The 17,731-nt window shown below is 45.4% G+C and overlaps 1 protein-coding gene across 6 annotated transcripts in view; it reads left to right on the top strand.

The window, feature by feature from the left end:
- Nucleotides 1-17,731, top strand: part of FAM20B (FAM20B glycosaminoglycan xylosylkinase) — a 45,037-nt gene that overhangs the window by 10,242 nt on the left and 17,064 nt on the right. For 4 of the 6 annotated variants that reach the window (XM_032317073.1, XM_032317076.1, XM_032317075.1 and 1 more), the window contains 4 exons: nt 281-429; nt 3,384-3,893; nt 9,219-9,305; nt 12,445-12,554. In XM_032317073.1, the coding sequence (XP_032172964.1) occupies nt 3,517-3,893; nt 9,219-9,305; nt 12,445-12,554 (574 nt within the window). In that variant the 5' untranslated portion in view covers nt 281-429; nt 3,384-3,516. The remainder of the gene's footprint in view (nt 1-280; nt 430-3,383; nt 3,894-9,218; nt 9,306-12,444; nt 12,555-17,731) is intronic. The other 2 variants (XM_032317072.1, XM_032317077.1) reach the window with 1 other exon arrangement.

Raw genomic sequence — 17,731 nt, 5'->3', positions numbered from 1 at the left:
ATGCTGCTGTTTCCAATAACACAAGACGGTAACGCAGCGTGGAAACCCCATCCTGGGTATCCTCCCCTCTCGGGCATATAGGTAGTAAAAAGTATAATGTCACTGGTATGATTCCATATCATGCATCTCATACATTTTTCGGGAATAGGAGAGACTTTTTGCTAGAAATTCTACTATAATCTCTACAATGCTGATTTCTTAAAAATCTTTGTGCTTGCCCTGTGGGCTGAAGGAATAGCAGCTTTCCAGCTAAAAGAAAGCCTCTTTTCTGAACTGGCAGTGTTTCTTCAGAAGAGGAGACTACACTCTGCACTAAACCGAGTAGTCAGAGCATCGGTAGAGAAGTAACCGCCAAACGAAAGAAGACAGCTGATAAAGGAGAGCCGGCATGACGAGGCCACACACACGTGATCCTGCATCTTGGAGGAAGTAAACACGAGTCCCAGAATACTTGTAGTGATTTGTTCAGTTCCCTGCTGGGCACTGTAGGGATCGTGAAGACAGTTGAGATCACCAAGGAGCCAGGTTTCCGAGAGGGCAGTTGAAAACTACATACAAGGAGATATTTGGACAAGGCAGAATGTAGTTAAGCGCTGGTCTGAAGGAGAAAGATTACTGAAGGATGTGGAGAGGGTACAGAAATGGCTTTGGGGATGGCCCTCAAAAAACAGATTAGGCCTGGGCGCCTGGGTGGCTCAGTGGGTTAAGCCGCTGCCTTCGGCTCAGGTCATGATCTCAGGGTCCTGGGATCGAGTCCCGCTTCGGGCTCTCTGCTCGGCAGGGAGCCTGCTTCCTCCTCTCTCTCTCTCTGCCTGCCTGCCTCTCTGCCTACTTGTGATCTCTCTCTGTCAAATAAATAAATAAAATCTTAAAAAAAAAAAAAAAACCAGATTAGGCCTTAAACAGGAGACAGTGGGGAAAAAGGTAGGAGCAAGAGGAATTTTGAGGACATCCCAGGATGAAGACTGTCCAGGGCAGAGCTCAGGCCCACACATGGCGGGGAGGGCAGAGCACGGTCGTGGTCCGTTTGGTTGGAGCTGAGAAGATGGATGCCCGGGGAAGCAAAGCCATTTAGGGTAGGGCTTTTCCTGTCTTGCTGAGGAGTCTGTAGAAATCAGAAGTCGTGTGCCATCAGAACAGTGAGTGTGGCGCGTCATCTGGTCCGCGCTGGAGAACTGGAGGTCCAGAAGGCAGTTCTTTTAGTGACTCAGTAGAAGGGGCACTAAATGAAATTGGTGGCTGTGGGAATGAAGGGCAGTTGCAGAGAACGATGCCAAATGGCTGTCTTCCTTGTTCTCATGGGATGTGGTGACTAGTCACAAAAGAAAACTTCTTTCGCCTCTTGCAACCTGCACTCACTCCTAACCTGCAGAGGTAAACGGTAAGATAATGCAACAGCTGAACTCTTCAGTTCACATCGTGTGAACTCCTGTCCTAGTTGAGCGGGTGCATTGTTTGTAGCCCTGAATTGAGAAATGTGTTCTTCGGGGACCTAGTCAGAAGGTGGTGAGGTTTTGGAACTTAAAAGACTGCTGAATCAGTTTGTTTTGTTTGAATTTTGGAGTTTCTGGAACTTCCTATTGCATTAGTGAGGGGGAAAAAAAAAAAACACCTCAATCTCCCCAGCGTTTATGGTGAGTGTTTAGGTATGATACGTTTCTGTAGCACAAGGGAGGAATTTATGCTAAAGTCTGGGTTAACCACACTTCAGTCCTGAAGAATGCTTTACAGGAGGAGGAAGGCTGCTCACCCTGCTTACCTCTCGGCAGCAGAATTATCCCAGGCCTGTCACTCTCTGCAGCTGGAGGGGCTGAGAAAGGAACCACTGGCACCGCGGCCACGGCCTGTCTGCTCTAACAGATCGTTGGAGGAGCTGTGTGGTTGAGATTGGGCTGGGATGAGCAGAAGCCTCTGAAATCCACTCTCCTAGCACGGCTCGGCCCTGTAATCACACAGAACCCTTGTGCTGAGTTTCACACCAAGCTCAGTACCCTCACAGTTACTCTAGATGCACTGGAATTACCGTGGCTTCAGCTAAAAGTGTTATGTATTCCCTGGGAGAGGAGGATGACACCAAACAGGTGGAGACCATTAGAATTCAAGCTGGACTCTGACGTTCCGCCTCTTCCTGCAAACGAGGAAAGGGGTGGATGAAGGATGAAGGGCCTGGCAGCATGCTCGTGGCCGCAAGTTGTTGCCCTTGGAACACATGGTTGCCCTGGTCTTCTGGGTTTCCATGTGTTTCCAGCTGTTACCAGGAGAGTAGTCTCCGGTTGGGCTGGGAGTCTGCCCTGTCATTCGTAGTGGCATTGTGTCTTGAGTTAATGGTGTGAGTTGTTAAGGAATTGGAGAGTGAAGGGGCTCCCACTTAGCATGCTGTCCTCTTTGTCTCGGCCCCGTGCTATGTCGTCGGTAGGCATACAGCACAGCAGGCTCCACGGAGCAGAAAGCTACCCGGTAGCATGCAAATGAGACTGAACCGTGTGTTCCTAATAGCCTAGCAGAAATCTTGTGTTTGGAATCTGTGAGCTTGAGATCTGACCGGAGTGCGGCCCGCTCCACACCGGAAGCAGGTGCTGCTTGACGTCTGTGGCATCGGTCCCTTTGTCAGGTGCCCCACCAGCCCAGACTCCCTCGTGTTGCTACAGCACCACGTTTCTTTCACTTCCTGGTCATGTTCTTCTAATAGCCAGGGGGATAGGGCTAGGTTTTTCCTTTGCTTAATTTATCTAGATTTGATTATCCCTATTTTACAGGGATTTTCATTTTGAAAAATAATTACTAGAAAACTGATGAAGTAGAGCTGTGCGTGTGGGTGTTGTCTTTAAATACGTGAGTAGCACGCAAGGCGCTCCCGGGGTGGCTGGGGGTTGGGATTCGGAGGAGTTACTGCTGTCCTCTGGATCCTCCGTGGCACTTTTAGAAGTTCCTGACTTACAGCGTGTCATAAAACTTAACATTGAGAGGAGATAAGAACTGGAAAGTTTCCAAATACTGGTGGTTTTAGATGGTCAAAAATCCTGTATGGATTTTGAAAGGTAAAAATGAAAGTGAAGGAGTTAGGCGTCTCTTTGCGTTGCTTTCGTCATGCTCTTTCTCCTCGCTGTGTTGGTGGTCTGTTCTGGAATTTGTAGCCAGTCCGGGGCTTCCTGGCTGACTCTGCACCCTATTGAAACAGGAGTATTTGCTTTAAATTTTCCTTTGTACCCGGTTCTCACCTATGAAGTCCTTCTCCACGCTGGTTTGTTTTAAACTATTGGGTCCTCTCAGGCATGGGATTAGCAAGAATAAAAGAGTGAGTAAGATGCTGGAGGTTCACAGAAGATTTGGGGTGGAAGGGACAGGATTTCTGACTGAACATTGCTCTGTGCTTGGCCTTGCAGGCGTTGTGGGAGGCACTGCAGTGAAGAAATGGACCAGTGCGCGTAAGCATGGACTCTCCTTGCTGACTGTCGCCACCTGCTCTCCTTGCTAAGTGAGAGAGAGTGGGTCAGGGGAGAAGGAAAAGAGGTCAACATGAAGCTAAAGCAGCGAGTTGTGCTCTTAGCGATTCTTCTTGTCATCTTTATCTTCACCAAAGTTTTCCTGATTGACAACCTGGACACATCAGCCGCAAACCGAGAGGACCAGAGGGCTTTCCACAGAATGATGGCTGGCTTGAGGGTGGAGCTGGTGCCCAAGCTGGACCACACCTTGCAGTCCCCTTGGGAGATTGCGGCCCAGTGGGTGGTTCCCCGGGAAGTGTACCCAGAAGAGACACCAGAGCTGGGGGCAATCATGCATGCCATGGCCACCAAGAAAATCATTAAAGCTGACGTGGGTTATAAAGGGACACAACTGAAAGCCTTACTGATACTTGAAGGAGGACAGAAAGTCGTCTTCAAGCCTAAGCGGTAAGTCTTCATCTTGGGAGTCCTCTGAGCTAGTTGGTTGATTCACGTAGCTTGTAATTTCTCTAAGACTGTTCCTCTCTTTCTCTTGGTATTCTCCTCAGTAAAATGAGGGGAGTAAACCACAAGATCTCTCAAGTCTTTTCTAGCTCCTACTGTTCCATGATTCTTCGAGTAGAGGAGATTTATAGGAACGTGTCTTGGTTCTGTACAAGACTGCAGAGTTGTCCTTGCTTTCTAAAGGTATCACACTTGTGCTTTGTGCCAGTTGTGATAGATACAAAATGAATTGGTTAGGAAGTAAGTGACTTGTCACCAAAAGTGTGCAGTTGGAGGCTGGATAAGAAACCACATGCCAGGGATAGAGCAGGAGCGCGCCAGAGCGGGATTGGATTCAGACAGTGACTGAAGTCCCTTTGCAGTACTGAAGCCACAATTCTTTCATATGGGTTTTGTTCCAATTAATAAACTTTATTTTTTGGAGCAGTTTTAGGTTTCCAGAAAAATCGAGAGGAAAGTATAGAGGTCCTTCCATCTATCCCCAGGGTCCCCATTATTAACATCTTCTGTTAGTGTGGCACGTTTGTTACAGTTGATGGGCCAGTACTAGTTTATTAACTAAAGTTCATTGTTTGCAGTAAGGGTCACGCTTTGTGTAGTACTTTCTGTGGATTTTGATAAACATGTAATGACAGGTATCTACCATTACGATATCCTACAGAACAGCTTCCCTGCCCTAAAATTACCCCGTGTTCCACTTCCTCATCCCTCCTTCCCTCCCCTAAACCCTGGCAACCACTGATCTTTTACTGTCTCCGTAGTTTAGCCTTATCCAGAGTGCTATATAATTGGAATCATACCTTTGTGGCCTCTTCGGATTGGCTCCTCTCATTTAGCAAAAATGCATTTACGTTTCCTCCATGTCTTTTTGTGGCTTGAGGCTGATTTCTTTTTATTACTGAATAATATTCCATTGTCTGGATGTACCGCATTTTGTTTATCCATTTACCTGCTGAAGGACATCTTGGTTGCTTCCACATCTGGGCAATTATGAATAAAGCTGCTATAAACATTCAGGTACGCATTTTTTGTAGATGAAAGTTTTCAACTCATTTGGTTAAATACCAAGGAGCATGATTGCTGGATCACATGGTGAGAGTGTGCTTAATTTTGAAAGAAATAGACCAGCTGTCTTCCAGAGTAGCTGTACTGTTTTACATTCCCACCAGTAGTGAATGGGAGTTCCGTTACTCCACATCCTCACCAGCATTTGGTGTTGTCAATGATTTGGATTTTAGCCATTCTGATAGATATGTAGTGATGCCTCATTGTTGTTCTACCTGTTTTGAGGAGAAAACTGAACCATTTTAGTTACCTCAGTCCAAAATCCAAGAAAATGAGCTGAATTGTATGTTGTTAGACAGTGATCCCTTGGGGACTTCTCTAAGGCTCTGCAGAGATCATTTGTTTGGCAATTTTTTAAATAGTTTTCTGTGAGTATATGAATTTGAAATACGTTAACATGATGGTGATTTGTATTCTTTTGCCAGGAATTATTTACCAGTGAAGTTTCTCAAAGTTGGTAATGTCTAAAGTTTTCTGTGTACTAAACATTTTTTTCATTCCCTAATAGAGCTTTTGAGAGAATTATAACACATACCTTTGGGTCTCTTGCTGGGGTAGGAGAAGAAATATGGGGTAAAGATGTACAACATTCAGCTGTGATGAAAGTGGTTAGCTTAGCTGTCTTCACAGCCCTACCGTCAGTAGATAATATGCAGCGGGAAAACAAATTTGTTGGGATCCTAGAAAGGGAAGAAGTCTGCATTTGCCTGGAACTGGGAGGTGGGATGTACGGAAGATATGGAAATTAGGAAAGTTAAATATACGGCATGCTTTTGGAGAACAGAAAAGTCTGATTGGCAGGTGATGTGGAAAAAGTGTGGGTATGTGGGTATATAACCTTGTGATATATTTTCCACTGGACACACACCATTCTCCAGGCACCACACAAAGTGCTTTGTTTCTGTCTGTGCTTCCAGCCTCCATCACAGCTGTGGGTAGTTACAACTCTTGTGTCTAGAATGAGAAACTGAGGCTGAGGGAGAATAACCAACTGGACAGGTTCATCCTGTCGTAAGTGGCGGGATCGGAGTCTGAGCGGCCGGTGTTCTGCCACACACGTGTAATTTTCTTCGGTTTGTCTGCCTTCCCGTAAGTGTGAGCACTTGCAGCACCATCATCAGAAGTCGCTAGTTTAGTCTTGAAATGTAGTCCTTGACCTTGATTGGTGGGCCTGGGTGAGCAGCAGCGTGAGCAGAGTGATGGAAAGAAGGCAGACGAGAAACAGAAATGAAATTCACTTACAGAGATGAGTTGTGGGCTTTTAACATGATGGTGTTTCAAGATCTGTTTCAAGAAGATCCTCTCTGTGAGCCAGCAGGAGGCGTCAGAAGGCAGGTACTCTGGGTAGTGCACCCTGTCAGGCCTAGTCCAGGCACTTGGCAGGTGGCGCGGGGTCTTCGGACCAAGTAGAGATGGAGGGCGGGAGGCTCGGGAGGTGGAGAGCGGTGAAGCAGAGAACCATACGGACCAACCCGTTCACTGTAGCTTCATCTCCTGTCTCTTTCCACCACCACATCCGTCCCCGTACCTTTCTCTCCCACACCCTCCTGTGGATCCCATTCGTTACCCCTCCATGTGCCCTTGTGAGCCCTGGGTTCCCAGCTTGAAAACATCCAAGGACCTCGTGTTGCTCACCAGACAGAACTCAGCCTCCACAGCCTCATGGTCCACCCCTGGCAGTCTGGTCCTCCGTTCCACATCCTGTTCTCGATTCCTGTCCCACTGGTTCCAGCTCCCCCCATCCCCATGTCACTCCCAGCCCCAGGGGACTGTCCTGCCTCACCCCCCACCCCCAGCTACAGGGGCCCTGCAGTGGGGGGTCGCCCTCCTGGTCACGGCCCCTGGTGACCTGCAATGGATACACCCGGCACCGTCACTGGCTGTGGAGGAGGGGGGGTCCACATTTCAGTGCTTGTAGAAATTGACTCTGGCCCCGAGACGCCTAGCAAATTGCTGTTCTGACCCTGGGGGCCTCCGAGGCTATTTAGTTCCAGTGTAAGCACAAATTAATGTCCTTGGTCAGATGCTGATGTCCTTCACCAGAAGGATAGGAGTGATTTATTGGCAGTTACTATATGAATTTTGCTGCTCTGTCAGTGACTTAAGATGGATCACTCTCTGCTGAGAGGAGGCTCTGCGTCCCAGCTGCTGAGACGGCACGTGCACCCCTCTCTACGAGCCGCTCATGGTTTCTGGGCTTCTGAAGCCCCAATGGCCATGTCCTCCTGTTAGAGATAGGAGATGTGCATGGTGGGTGGGATTTATGGGCAGACAGTGATGCTTATATTTGCATGTTTTTGCCTTACGTTAGAGAAGTGATTTTTTTTTTTCCCTCCGTGTAGTTGTCGGCGTTCCGGAGGTAGATGGGCTTTCACAGGCCAAGACTAGTTATGGTGGGAAGACAAGATAGCAATTTAGGCCTCAGAGTGGGGAGAAATAAGGGAGTGATCCTAGGATGTGCTAGGAGGGACCTTGGAGGTTTGTCCGGCCTGGCCAGCTGCTCCTTTGAGCGGTGAGACACAGAGTTGGTGAGACACAGAGATGGGACTCGCCACAGTTCACACAGCCCACAGGGAGCCAGGGAGGCTGCAGCTCTTTGATTCTTATTCGTATCTTCCCTCTTCTTTCCCTCCCTCCCCCTCCAGGCCACCCGCAATGTCCCTGGATTCCTGTAGGGTTTAACATTTCACCCCCCGAGCCGCCTCGGGGTATTGGAAAGCTCTTGAACCTTTTACTGGAAGGAGTGGATTGCGCAGTGCACACATGTCCCTGTGGCTCCGCTGGAGCCCCAGCGCAGAAAGTGTTCCAGGATTGTCCCCCAGCTCTGCGGACAGCCTACAGCTGTGTTGGACAGAGACTTGCTGGAATAGTGTCTGCTTTTGCTGCAGTTCTATTTAAAAATTGAGGCTTTTTCAGGAGGCAGCCAGTGGAATCCTAGGTAGTCTGAATAATGCTTTGACACTAGAAATGAGAAATGACGTTGGAGTGTACCGACCATGCTAAGAAGAAACTGGCCTTCCAGCCAGGGGGTGATGCACAGCTGTCTTCCGACAGAAGTGTTCTGTCACTTTGCCTTGATAATGTGTTTTGTGGGCATGATTTGTGTCACTTTTGACTCCAAGATCATTTACAGTGAAGCTCACAGCCTTTGACAGCACCGTCGCCCACTTCCCCAGTCCATGTGTCCCCAGTGGAGCAGCTCCTCTTCCCTCCGGCCTCCGTTCATTTCTATTTTATACTTGCCTGGAAAGTGTAATAGGTCTTTTGATTCAGGGAAATGTAGGCAAACAGTAGTGGTCATAGGCAGCTTTAGTGTCTTCTTTCTTCCCAATTAATCATTAAATGGTATCTTTCTTTATGATTGGTAGAAAGAAATATGCCAGTTTTGATTATCTTTTGTTGATGTCATGCATGTGATGGAACAATCATCAGAGTAGAGTTTAAGATGAAAGAGATCTTGGAAATTGCTACCTAGTCCAGCCCCTAGTATGTTATAAAAGAAGAATCTAAGACCCAGAGAAGAGAACAGTTTTGCTCAAGGTTACCCAGACAGGTGATGACAGAACTATATGCCTAGCTCCTGTGCCAGTCTGGGATCCCTGCCACTATAGCATCATCGTAAATGTAAACAGAGAAAAAGAGGATGGTTTGTTAAACAGCTTTTTTCAAATGCACCTTTGCCTACTCATTAAACAAACACTGAGGCATATGAAGACCATTTATTTCCAAGAAATTTAAACTTCTCTTATAAGCCTTGCCATAGCCATTCTGGTAATACAGACATTTTGATTATAGGGTTCCCTTCATTTCTTCAGTTCAGTCTAATAAAAATGGTATCAAACATTCAATAAGCACCAACTGTAGGCTTCACATCATGGTAGAGATACAGAGATAGTCCTTGCCTTCCAGAAAACGACCTTTGAGTTTTACTTAGACTACATGGAAAGTCTTTCAGAGGAGTAGAAAGAACGTCTTGTGTGTTCTATTCATAGAGTGATTGCTGAAGCAGATAGAGAAATCTAGGTTCCTTCTCCACTTCATCTTTACCCCCTCTTCCAGATTCGTCCGAGTCCACAGCCCCGCTCCGCTTTGGCAGGGAAGCCCTCCGTAGGGTGGAGTCAGGCGTGTTTACTTCTGCTGTGCTGTCACGTGCGGTGCCGATGTAATTCACGTCTCCATCTGTGCTTCCCGTTCACTCTGCAGGTATAACCGAGACTATGTGGTAGAAGGGGAGCCATATGCTGGTTATGATAGACACAATGCAGAGGTAGCAGCCTTTCATTTGGACAGGTATGTGTCATCCCGGAGGGTTACTTTGCTTTGTTTCCATTTAAAAACATCTTGGAGAGGACTTGTGGACTCTTTCGAGCAACTCGAATAACTTTGACTTGGTACCTACTCGAGGTAGCTGATTGACGGATTCCATTCAAGTCGCACGAGTCCTTCGTAATCTGGGTGGTTCTCGGAAAACCTGAGTACATATCTTCACTCTCCACTTTTTAAGATCATTTCCTTCTGGTATGCCCTCTGACACCATGAGTGAAGATATTCTTGGTAAAGAAAATGGCAGGATGAAAACCAGAGCTGGAACTCAAGTCCCTGAACTGAACTGATCATTAACTGGGCCTGACAGTGCTGGTTTTTTTGTTTTGCTTTATTTTTGTTTTAAGTAATACTCACTTATCCTAGAAGCATACAGCATGACATATATAATCAATTTTACTATCCTTCACACAGGAGATGCTTGGCTTTAGTAACCAGAATAATTCCAAAAGCAAAACGGTTATAAATTCAAAATATGTAAGCTAACTAGGAAAATTAGTATTTTTTCAGCACAGGCCTCGCCAAGAGCCTGGTAACTGGAGTGTCTGGTAGCTCGCTTGCCCTTCTGAGCAGCTCCTTTGTCCAGGCATACTGACAGACTTTAGAAGAATTATTCACAATAGTTGTTAAATGAATACATAAAGGAAACCAGAAGAAAATAAAGGTGATTTTTTTCTTTTCTGGATTAGGAAGGATTTTCTAGGCATAAAAGCAATAATTGAAAAATTGCAAAGAAAAAGCTATTCCAGCAGACACAGCTAAATACAATTAACTCCAATGTCAGGAAACATCAAATGAAATTTGAAAGCAAAGTAGGAGAAAATACTTGAATCTAATGTAATCCAAGCATTAGCAACCTTAATATATAAATGTTTATGCAAATCTGTATATATGCTAAAACTTTAATAGGAAATGATCTAAGGGCACAGTTGACTGAATAGAAATGATCAATTGCTAATAAATATGGCGGGGGGGGGGTGGTTCATCCTCACCAGGAACAACAACAACAAAAAATCCATTTGAAACAATGGGATTCTTCTGCTGAGAATGGCCAGATTAAAAAAAAAAAAAAAAGGTAGTACTATATTGGAAGGAATGCATTGAGATTTGGATGCAGCTTGTGGCATTGTTAATCAGTTCCATCTTTCTTTTTAAGAACTCTGGCATTATATATCGGAAACCTGAATGCTCCTGGCCTTTAGATGAGTAACTACCTTTTTACGCCAATATCTAAGATATTTTTAAGAATGTATTTCTAGGAAGTACCTGGAGAAATAATGGAATTCAGAGTTAACATATATCCAGGATCTTAGCCGTAGCGTGAAATTTTCAGTAGTGAAAAACTAGTGGCAGTCTAAATATCCAGTGATAATGGAAAAGGTTAAATAAATGTTCACAATACCATGAGTTTTTCACTGCCTCTTTTTAAGACTTAGCGGTAGAGAATTGGGTAAATCTTGTTCCTCACTTAAAGGCCTGCTAGCATCAGTCTTTCCAAGAGCTCATTTTTTCGTTTTCTTCATTCCCAACCTGATGTCCCAGTTGACAGACACCAGCAGCACGTGAAGATCGTTTTCCCCTACCGATACCAATATTTCATATACCAGTATTTCATCCAGCACACGAATTTGTGTTCATCTAAGATATGTAAAGGGATACCTCATTCTTAGTGATTTTTGGTTTTCCGCAGCCATTATTAGCAAAATTTAACATGTCTGTATCTTTTCACACCACAACACCTATTTGTTTACTTAGAGTGAAGTAGTCTTTGTACAGAAATCACTCCCTTTGATGTTAATTAAATCTACTAATGTTTCAGTTCATGACCTGTGCTCTGGGAGGTCTTGCGTTTCAAAGGGAAACCTCCCTCAGAGTCTGAAAGTTCTTCTCTAGCCAGGCCCCCTACCCCTTTTGTTAACTGCCACCCCAGCCGGGCTCACATGCCCCCACGACATGGCCCCTCGGCACTGGACTGGCTGCTAGTGGTTGGCCTGATGGTGGTCAGTGGGGAGAAAAAGGACCTCCCCGCTCTCTTTACCAGCAACGGCTCCTGCTCGTTTTCTGCTCTGGGTTGCTGTTTCGCCACATGAGGATTTAACCACTTTGTCTGACCATAGGAGGCTTTATCGATCTTTATGTTATTTTGACCCATCTGTTGATCTACTTTTGTGGCTTTTAGAAGATTGAGTTTAAGACCATCAGCAGCCCTGAACAATGCATTATTCCTTTATGTAGCTGTTTGGAAAGGTTTTATCATGACATGAGGAAGGGCTCATAATGAGTGAAAAGCAGGATACCCAACTGTGTTTGTATAATCTCAATTGTGTGTCTATACACAAGAATGTGTTTGTGTGTGTTTACATACATGTGTAAAGGAAAAAAATGCTCATATACCAAAATGTCAGTAGTTATCTCTGGGCTGTGCAGTTATGGATGATCTTTATTTTCTTCATTGTAACTTTTCTGTGTGGTCCAAATCCTGCCCCCTCCAACGTTTCTTCAGTGAGTGTATTTTGTAGCCAGGAAAATTCATTTTTTTAAAAATGATTTTTTTCAACCATTAGGTTGATCTTTTAGACCATCAGAGAGAAGCATCTTCAAATATATCTGTATTTAGTTGTTCCCTGGGTTTATCTTTTTAGATTAATCTGTATAGTTTTCTGCCAATGTGCTGTTTTATCCAAAGCTTTGAACACATGTATAGGAATAAGCCTGTTTTTTTAATGCTTTGTTGAAATTGGTTTAAAAGTTTTACTATGAAAAATATCTAAAGAATTAGAATAGTTTAATGAATCCATATACTCATTCCCCAAGTTTAACGGTTGCTCTCATTTTGCTAGGTTTGCCTCACCCTTTTTGCTGAAGTGCATATTAAAATACATTACGTACATCTTGATGGCTCAGTCAGTAGAGCATGGGACTTGTGATCTCAGGGTTGTGAGTTCAAGCCCCACACTGGGGGTAGAGATTACTTAAAAAAAAAAAAATTTTAAACACGTATAAATAGAAATATACATATATATACCTACCAATCAGCAATATATTTTCTTTATAAAATACACCCCCCAAAGATTTTTCTCTTTTGTTCTTCAACCTCCCAAACCAGGATTCTGGGTTTCCGTCGCGCCCCCTTGGTGGTTGGCAGATTTGTTAATCTACGGACAGAGATCAAGCCCGTTGCCACGGAGCAGCTCTTGAGCACCTTCCTAACCGTAGGTAAGATTATAGAGGACATTTAACTAGGGGAGTAGTTAAAAAGTTAAGTGGGACATCATTGAGTAAGCTGGTTTGTGACTTTTAAGAATTGAAGAACTCAAGGGAGTACAAAAACATATTGGGCCACTTGTTTTTAGGCTACTGGGGGATATGGATCCTAACGGTAGGTAGATGGCCAGAAAGTGAGAGTTTTCCCTGACATGTACTTGGCTGTGTGAAGGTAGGAAGTGAGGTCATTTACTGATAGTGTAAATAGGTAATAACTTTGTTTCCTTCTGCCTGATCTTTTTTTTTTTTTTTTTTTAATGTTTTATTAATTTAAGAGATAACACAAGCTTGAATTGGGGGGACTGCCCGATGACAGGGAGCACGATGCAGGGCTCCATCCCAGGACCTTGGGATCATGACCTGAGCCAAAGGCAGCGGCTTAACCAACTGAGCCCCCCAGGCGCCTCCTCTTCTGCCTGATCCTAAAGTAAATCTCAGACTCAGATTTTGGCCTAAATCCATTACTGTATGTGTATCTTTGACTTGGTGGATTTTTCATATACATGTATTTTCTTGGTAACTGTCTCCTTAGAATTGAGGGAACTATAAGGCAGCTCTGAAAGAGGGTCAGAAATGCCCTTGGAAGGTTGGATCTGGGCCTGGAAGATGACCACTGCCTTCTAACCCGCAAGGGTCAGCCTGTAACCCACTGTGCATGAACTTGACTCTGGTCCCTGGCCTCTGTGCTCTGTTCTCTCACTCTGAGGTCAGGCATCTGAGCTAACTTTCTCACTCCTGTTCTGCTCGTGGGCACGGTGAGAATGGGAAGAAGTCAGAGGTGCCATGGTCTCTTGTCTCAGCCTCCTCGTGGTGACATTCTCAATGACACGGTGCTCCGCGTTACAATATGACTGTTGAAACAGACATTGCCAGATGAATTTCACCTTGCTTTGCTAGAATGAATGGATTTATATTTGAAATGAGGTGAAATTGAATATATTTTTTTTAAGATTTCATTTATTTATTTGGCAGACAGAGATCACAAGTAATCAGAGAGGCAGGCAGAGAGAGGAGGAAGCAGGCTGCCTGCTGAGCAGAGAGCTCAATGCGGGGCTCGATCCCAGGACCCTGGGATCATGACCTGAGCCGAAGGCAGAGGCTTTAACCCATTGAGCCACCCAGGTGCCCCTGAAATTGGATATTTAAAGGACTGGTGACGGAGTCATCTTTCAGAATTTAAACCTACAGGGCTAAGGCTTAAGCTGTTCTTACAAATAACCCAAAGTGAACAGTGTCAGTGATTTGTTTCATGTGTTTTCTAATTACTTTTGCTGGTCCAGTTCTGTGCTCTGGCAGACATGACTTTTTGATGGATGAGAGGAGGTCAAGAAGAGTAGGCCAGAGCCCCGCTCTCTGGAGACTCACAGGTTCACTCTCCTACATGGTGCCGAGTGTGGGGGTCGGAGAGGCCAGGATAAAGTTTGTAGAGGAGGCTATTAGCAACTAGACTGAGTATTGAAGAATCAGTAAGAGCTACCCCGGCAGCAAAAGGAAGGGGCATGAGGCAAAATAATAGGAAGTCATCATGGGAACGAGAGCCTAAAAACCTGGAAGTACACAAGACTGGTACTTTTGGGGAATGAGCTTCTGGATACAGCCTGCAGCACACGCAGTGTTTGAGTGTGGGCTGCCATCACAAGACGTCATGGATGATGTGGCTTAAACAGTAGAGACTTATTCCTCACAGTTCTGGAGGTGGGGTATAGGGTCAGGGTGCCAGCATGCTTGGGTTCTGGTGAGGACCCTCTTCCTGGTTTATAGTCAGCCACTGTCTTGCTATGTCTTGCAGAGAGTCCTTCTTAGAAGGACACTAATCCCAACATGAGTGCTCCCCTCAAAAGTCCCACCTCTAGATACCACCACACTGGGATTAAGAGCTCAACATCTGAATTTGGGGGTATACAAAAATTAAGGCAGATAGAGGGATTGCACTGGAGATAGGTTTTAAATAATGAGCTGACCTTAGCACAGTTTTGGGTTGTTGTTTTTTTTTTTTTAAGATTTTATTTATTTATTTGACATACAGAGATCACAAGTAGGCAGAGAGACAGGCAGAGAGAGAGAGAGAGAGAGACTCGGCTCCCCACCAAGCAGAGAGCCTGATGCGGAGCTCAATCCCGGGACCCTGAGATCATGACCTGAGCTGAAGGCAGAGGCTTAACCCACTGAGCCACCCAGGTGCCCCATCAGTTTTTAAAAATATTAGATAACTTGATAAAACAACCAAATTCTGCATAACCCTTGCAACTTGACAAAGCACTTTCATACAGTTACCTTATGTTGATCCTCTTGACAAAAGAGTGCAGTGAATAAGGGAGATTTACCCACGTAAATCTCAGAAGAGTTGGAGGACTTCCCTGAGTCATGTAGCTACTCTTAGCCAGGATTCAGACCTGGATTTTCAGACTATCTATATTTCATCTGCTAATATTCTTTCAACACAATTTTATTTCCCTTCTGTGTGGTGGGCTCTGAACTATCTAGAAATGAATGACACCTCCCTGCCCCCAAGGAACTTCATTTGATGGGGAAGCCAGACAGGTACAGAGGGCCCGTGACGGCATGGACGGAAAGGGGAGATGTGCAGGTCAGGGTGGTGGTTTCCTGGTGAAGGTGGCGTTTCATTCAGGTCTTAAAGGGAGAGTAGCACTACCTCAGGGCGGTACAGTGGGAAAGAACGTCCTAGGTGTTGGGACTTTCAACCTTTTTTGTACTACAGACTCTTGGCATGCTGGAGAAGCTTGGGGATCTTTCCTTAGAATAGTGTTTTTTGGGGGCGCCTGGGTGGCTCAGTTGGTTGAGCAACTGCCTTCGTCTCAGGTCCTGATCCTGCAGTCCTGGGATCGAGTCCCGCATCGGGCTCCCTGCTCGGTGGGGAGTCTGCTCTTCCTCTGACTTCTCCACTCTCACTCTCTCTCTCTCAAATGAATAAGTAAAATTTAAAAAAAAAAAAGGGGGCTCCTGGGTGGCTCAGTGGGTTAAGCCGCTGCCTTTGGCTCGGGTCATGATCTCCGGGTCCTGGGATCGAGTCCCGTGTCGGGCTCTCTGCTCAGCAGGGAGCCTGCTTCCCGCTATCTCCCTCTCTGCCTGCCTCTCCATCTGCTTGTGATCTCTCTCTGTCAATAAAATAAATAAAATCTTTTAAAAAAAAAAAAAAGAATAATGTTTTTTAGGGGCGCCTGGGTGGCTCAGTGGGTTAAGCCTTTGCCTTCAGTTCAGGTCCTGATCTCAGGGTGCTGAGATCGAGCCCCACATCAGGCTTTCTGCTCAGCAGGGAGCCTGCTTCCCCCTCTCTCTCTGCCTGCCTCTCTGCCTACTTGTGATCTCTGTCTCTGTCAAATAAATAAATAAAATCTTTAAAAAAAAAAAGATTAGTGTTTTTTAAAGGCACACATTTGAATACATAGACTTTTACAAATGAAATCAATAATATTGAAATCTAGTTTCGTTATCAAAAATTCGAAGCTTGCCATCTATAAGCTTGTGCTTCATTATTATTTAACACATTAAATAACAGATCTAGCAGTGATCCAGTAACTGTCATAATTTCAGACAGTATAAATGATACTTTGCAACAATGATTGATATGATATGAAAAGTCTGTGGTTTCTTCCGGCGAAAGAGTCACAGGTAATGTTAATACCGCCATGGTTTGCTTCCTACTGTCCTAATTGAAGGAACACTAAGTTTCACATAGAAGTTAATGAAAATAAAGGGGCACCTGGGTGGCTCAGTCAGGTAAGCATCCGACTCTTGGTTTCAGCTCAGGTCATGATCTCAGGGTTGTCGGATTGAGTCCCATTCAGGCCCCATATTCAGTGAAGAATCAGCTTAAGACTCTCTCTCCTTCTTGCTCTGCCCCTCTCCCCCGGCTCCTGCATGCGCCTGCGTGTGCTCTCTCTTTCTCAACTAAACAAATCTTTAAAATAAAACAGTTGTTAATGAAAATAATGTGACTTTGTTCCCATCCAGTGCACAGGCTCCGGAGTCAAGTCTGCTTCAGGTGAGGACAGTGTGTAGACAGGGGTGACAAGAAGCAAGAGAAGCCTGTGGCAAGCTCAGGGGAGTTGAGCTACAGTGAAGGGAGGCTCGGGGCTGGTGAGAGAGAAAGGCAGGTGGTCAGGATGGTGTCCAATGGGCCTCGTGCACCAGGCTTAGAAGTGGAGACCTTTTCCTTAGACACTGGGAGGCCATTAAAAGGGCTGGAGCATGGGAAAACCAGATTGGAATTTTGGAAAACCAGCCACAGCAGTGTCGTGGAGGCTGCATTGGGACGGGGGTGGGGTGAGAGCTGGGAGCGCGTGGTGGCCGCCGTACTCTGCGCATATACAGGGCGAGTCATAGCTCGAGCACGGACAGCGGGTAGGAAGCGTTAAGAGATGCTCAGCAATTAGAATGGAATGAATTTGGTGAACATTTGGGCTGAGTGGGACAACTGAGAGAGAGAAGGAAAAAATTAAGAATGACTCCCAGTTCCTGAATTGGATGACTCAGTGTATTACAAAGCTGTCAGCTGTCTTAGGAATGTATGAAGAGGAGGAAGATCATGAATCAAATTTTGGATATTTTGTTTTCTTGTGTGAAATAACAAGAAAGATATATACCGGTCTCTGCCCCCGGTGCCTGAGGGAGAGCTCAGAAAACCCTGGTAAATTCCTAAGCCTTTAAGAGCATGGGGAGTATCTCTTGTTCTAATGAGGAGGCTCTGTGTGGGCTGGTCACCAGAACGACAAGCGTAGCTGGAAGCCTGGAATTCTCAGCTCCCCGCCCTCCATTTTCCAGGGAGGGGAGAGGGATTGAGAATAGAGTTTATAATAGATCGTGCCTACTGGAGAAAGCCTCCATAAAAATCCCAATAGTATGGAGTTTGGGAGTTTCCAGGTTGGTGAAGCAGGATGTTTCCATGTGCCGCCGGCCAGGCCCCAAATTCCATGAGGACAGAAGCTCATTGGTCTGAGACCTTGCCCTGTGTATGTCTTCACTGGGCTTTTGAAATGTGTCCTCTGCAATACACCTAGTAACCAGTGAGTAAACTGGTTTCCTGAGTCCTGTGAGCCTCCCTGGCCATTTCTTTTTTTATTTGAAGTGTGATTGACATTGAACACTTAAATTAGTCTCAGGTGTGCTTC

The sequence above is a fragment of the Mustela erminea genome, chromosome 17, assembly GCF_009829155.1.
Source record: "Mustela erminea isolate mMusErm1 chromosome 17, mMusErm1.Pri, whole genome shotgun sequence".
Taxonomy (NCBI): Eukaryota; Metazoa; Chordata; class Mammalia; order Carnivora; family Mustelidae; genus Mustela; species Mustela erminea.
Note: the sequence above shows the minus strand (reverse complement) of the source record. Positions and strands in the feature narration are given on the sequence as shown.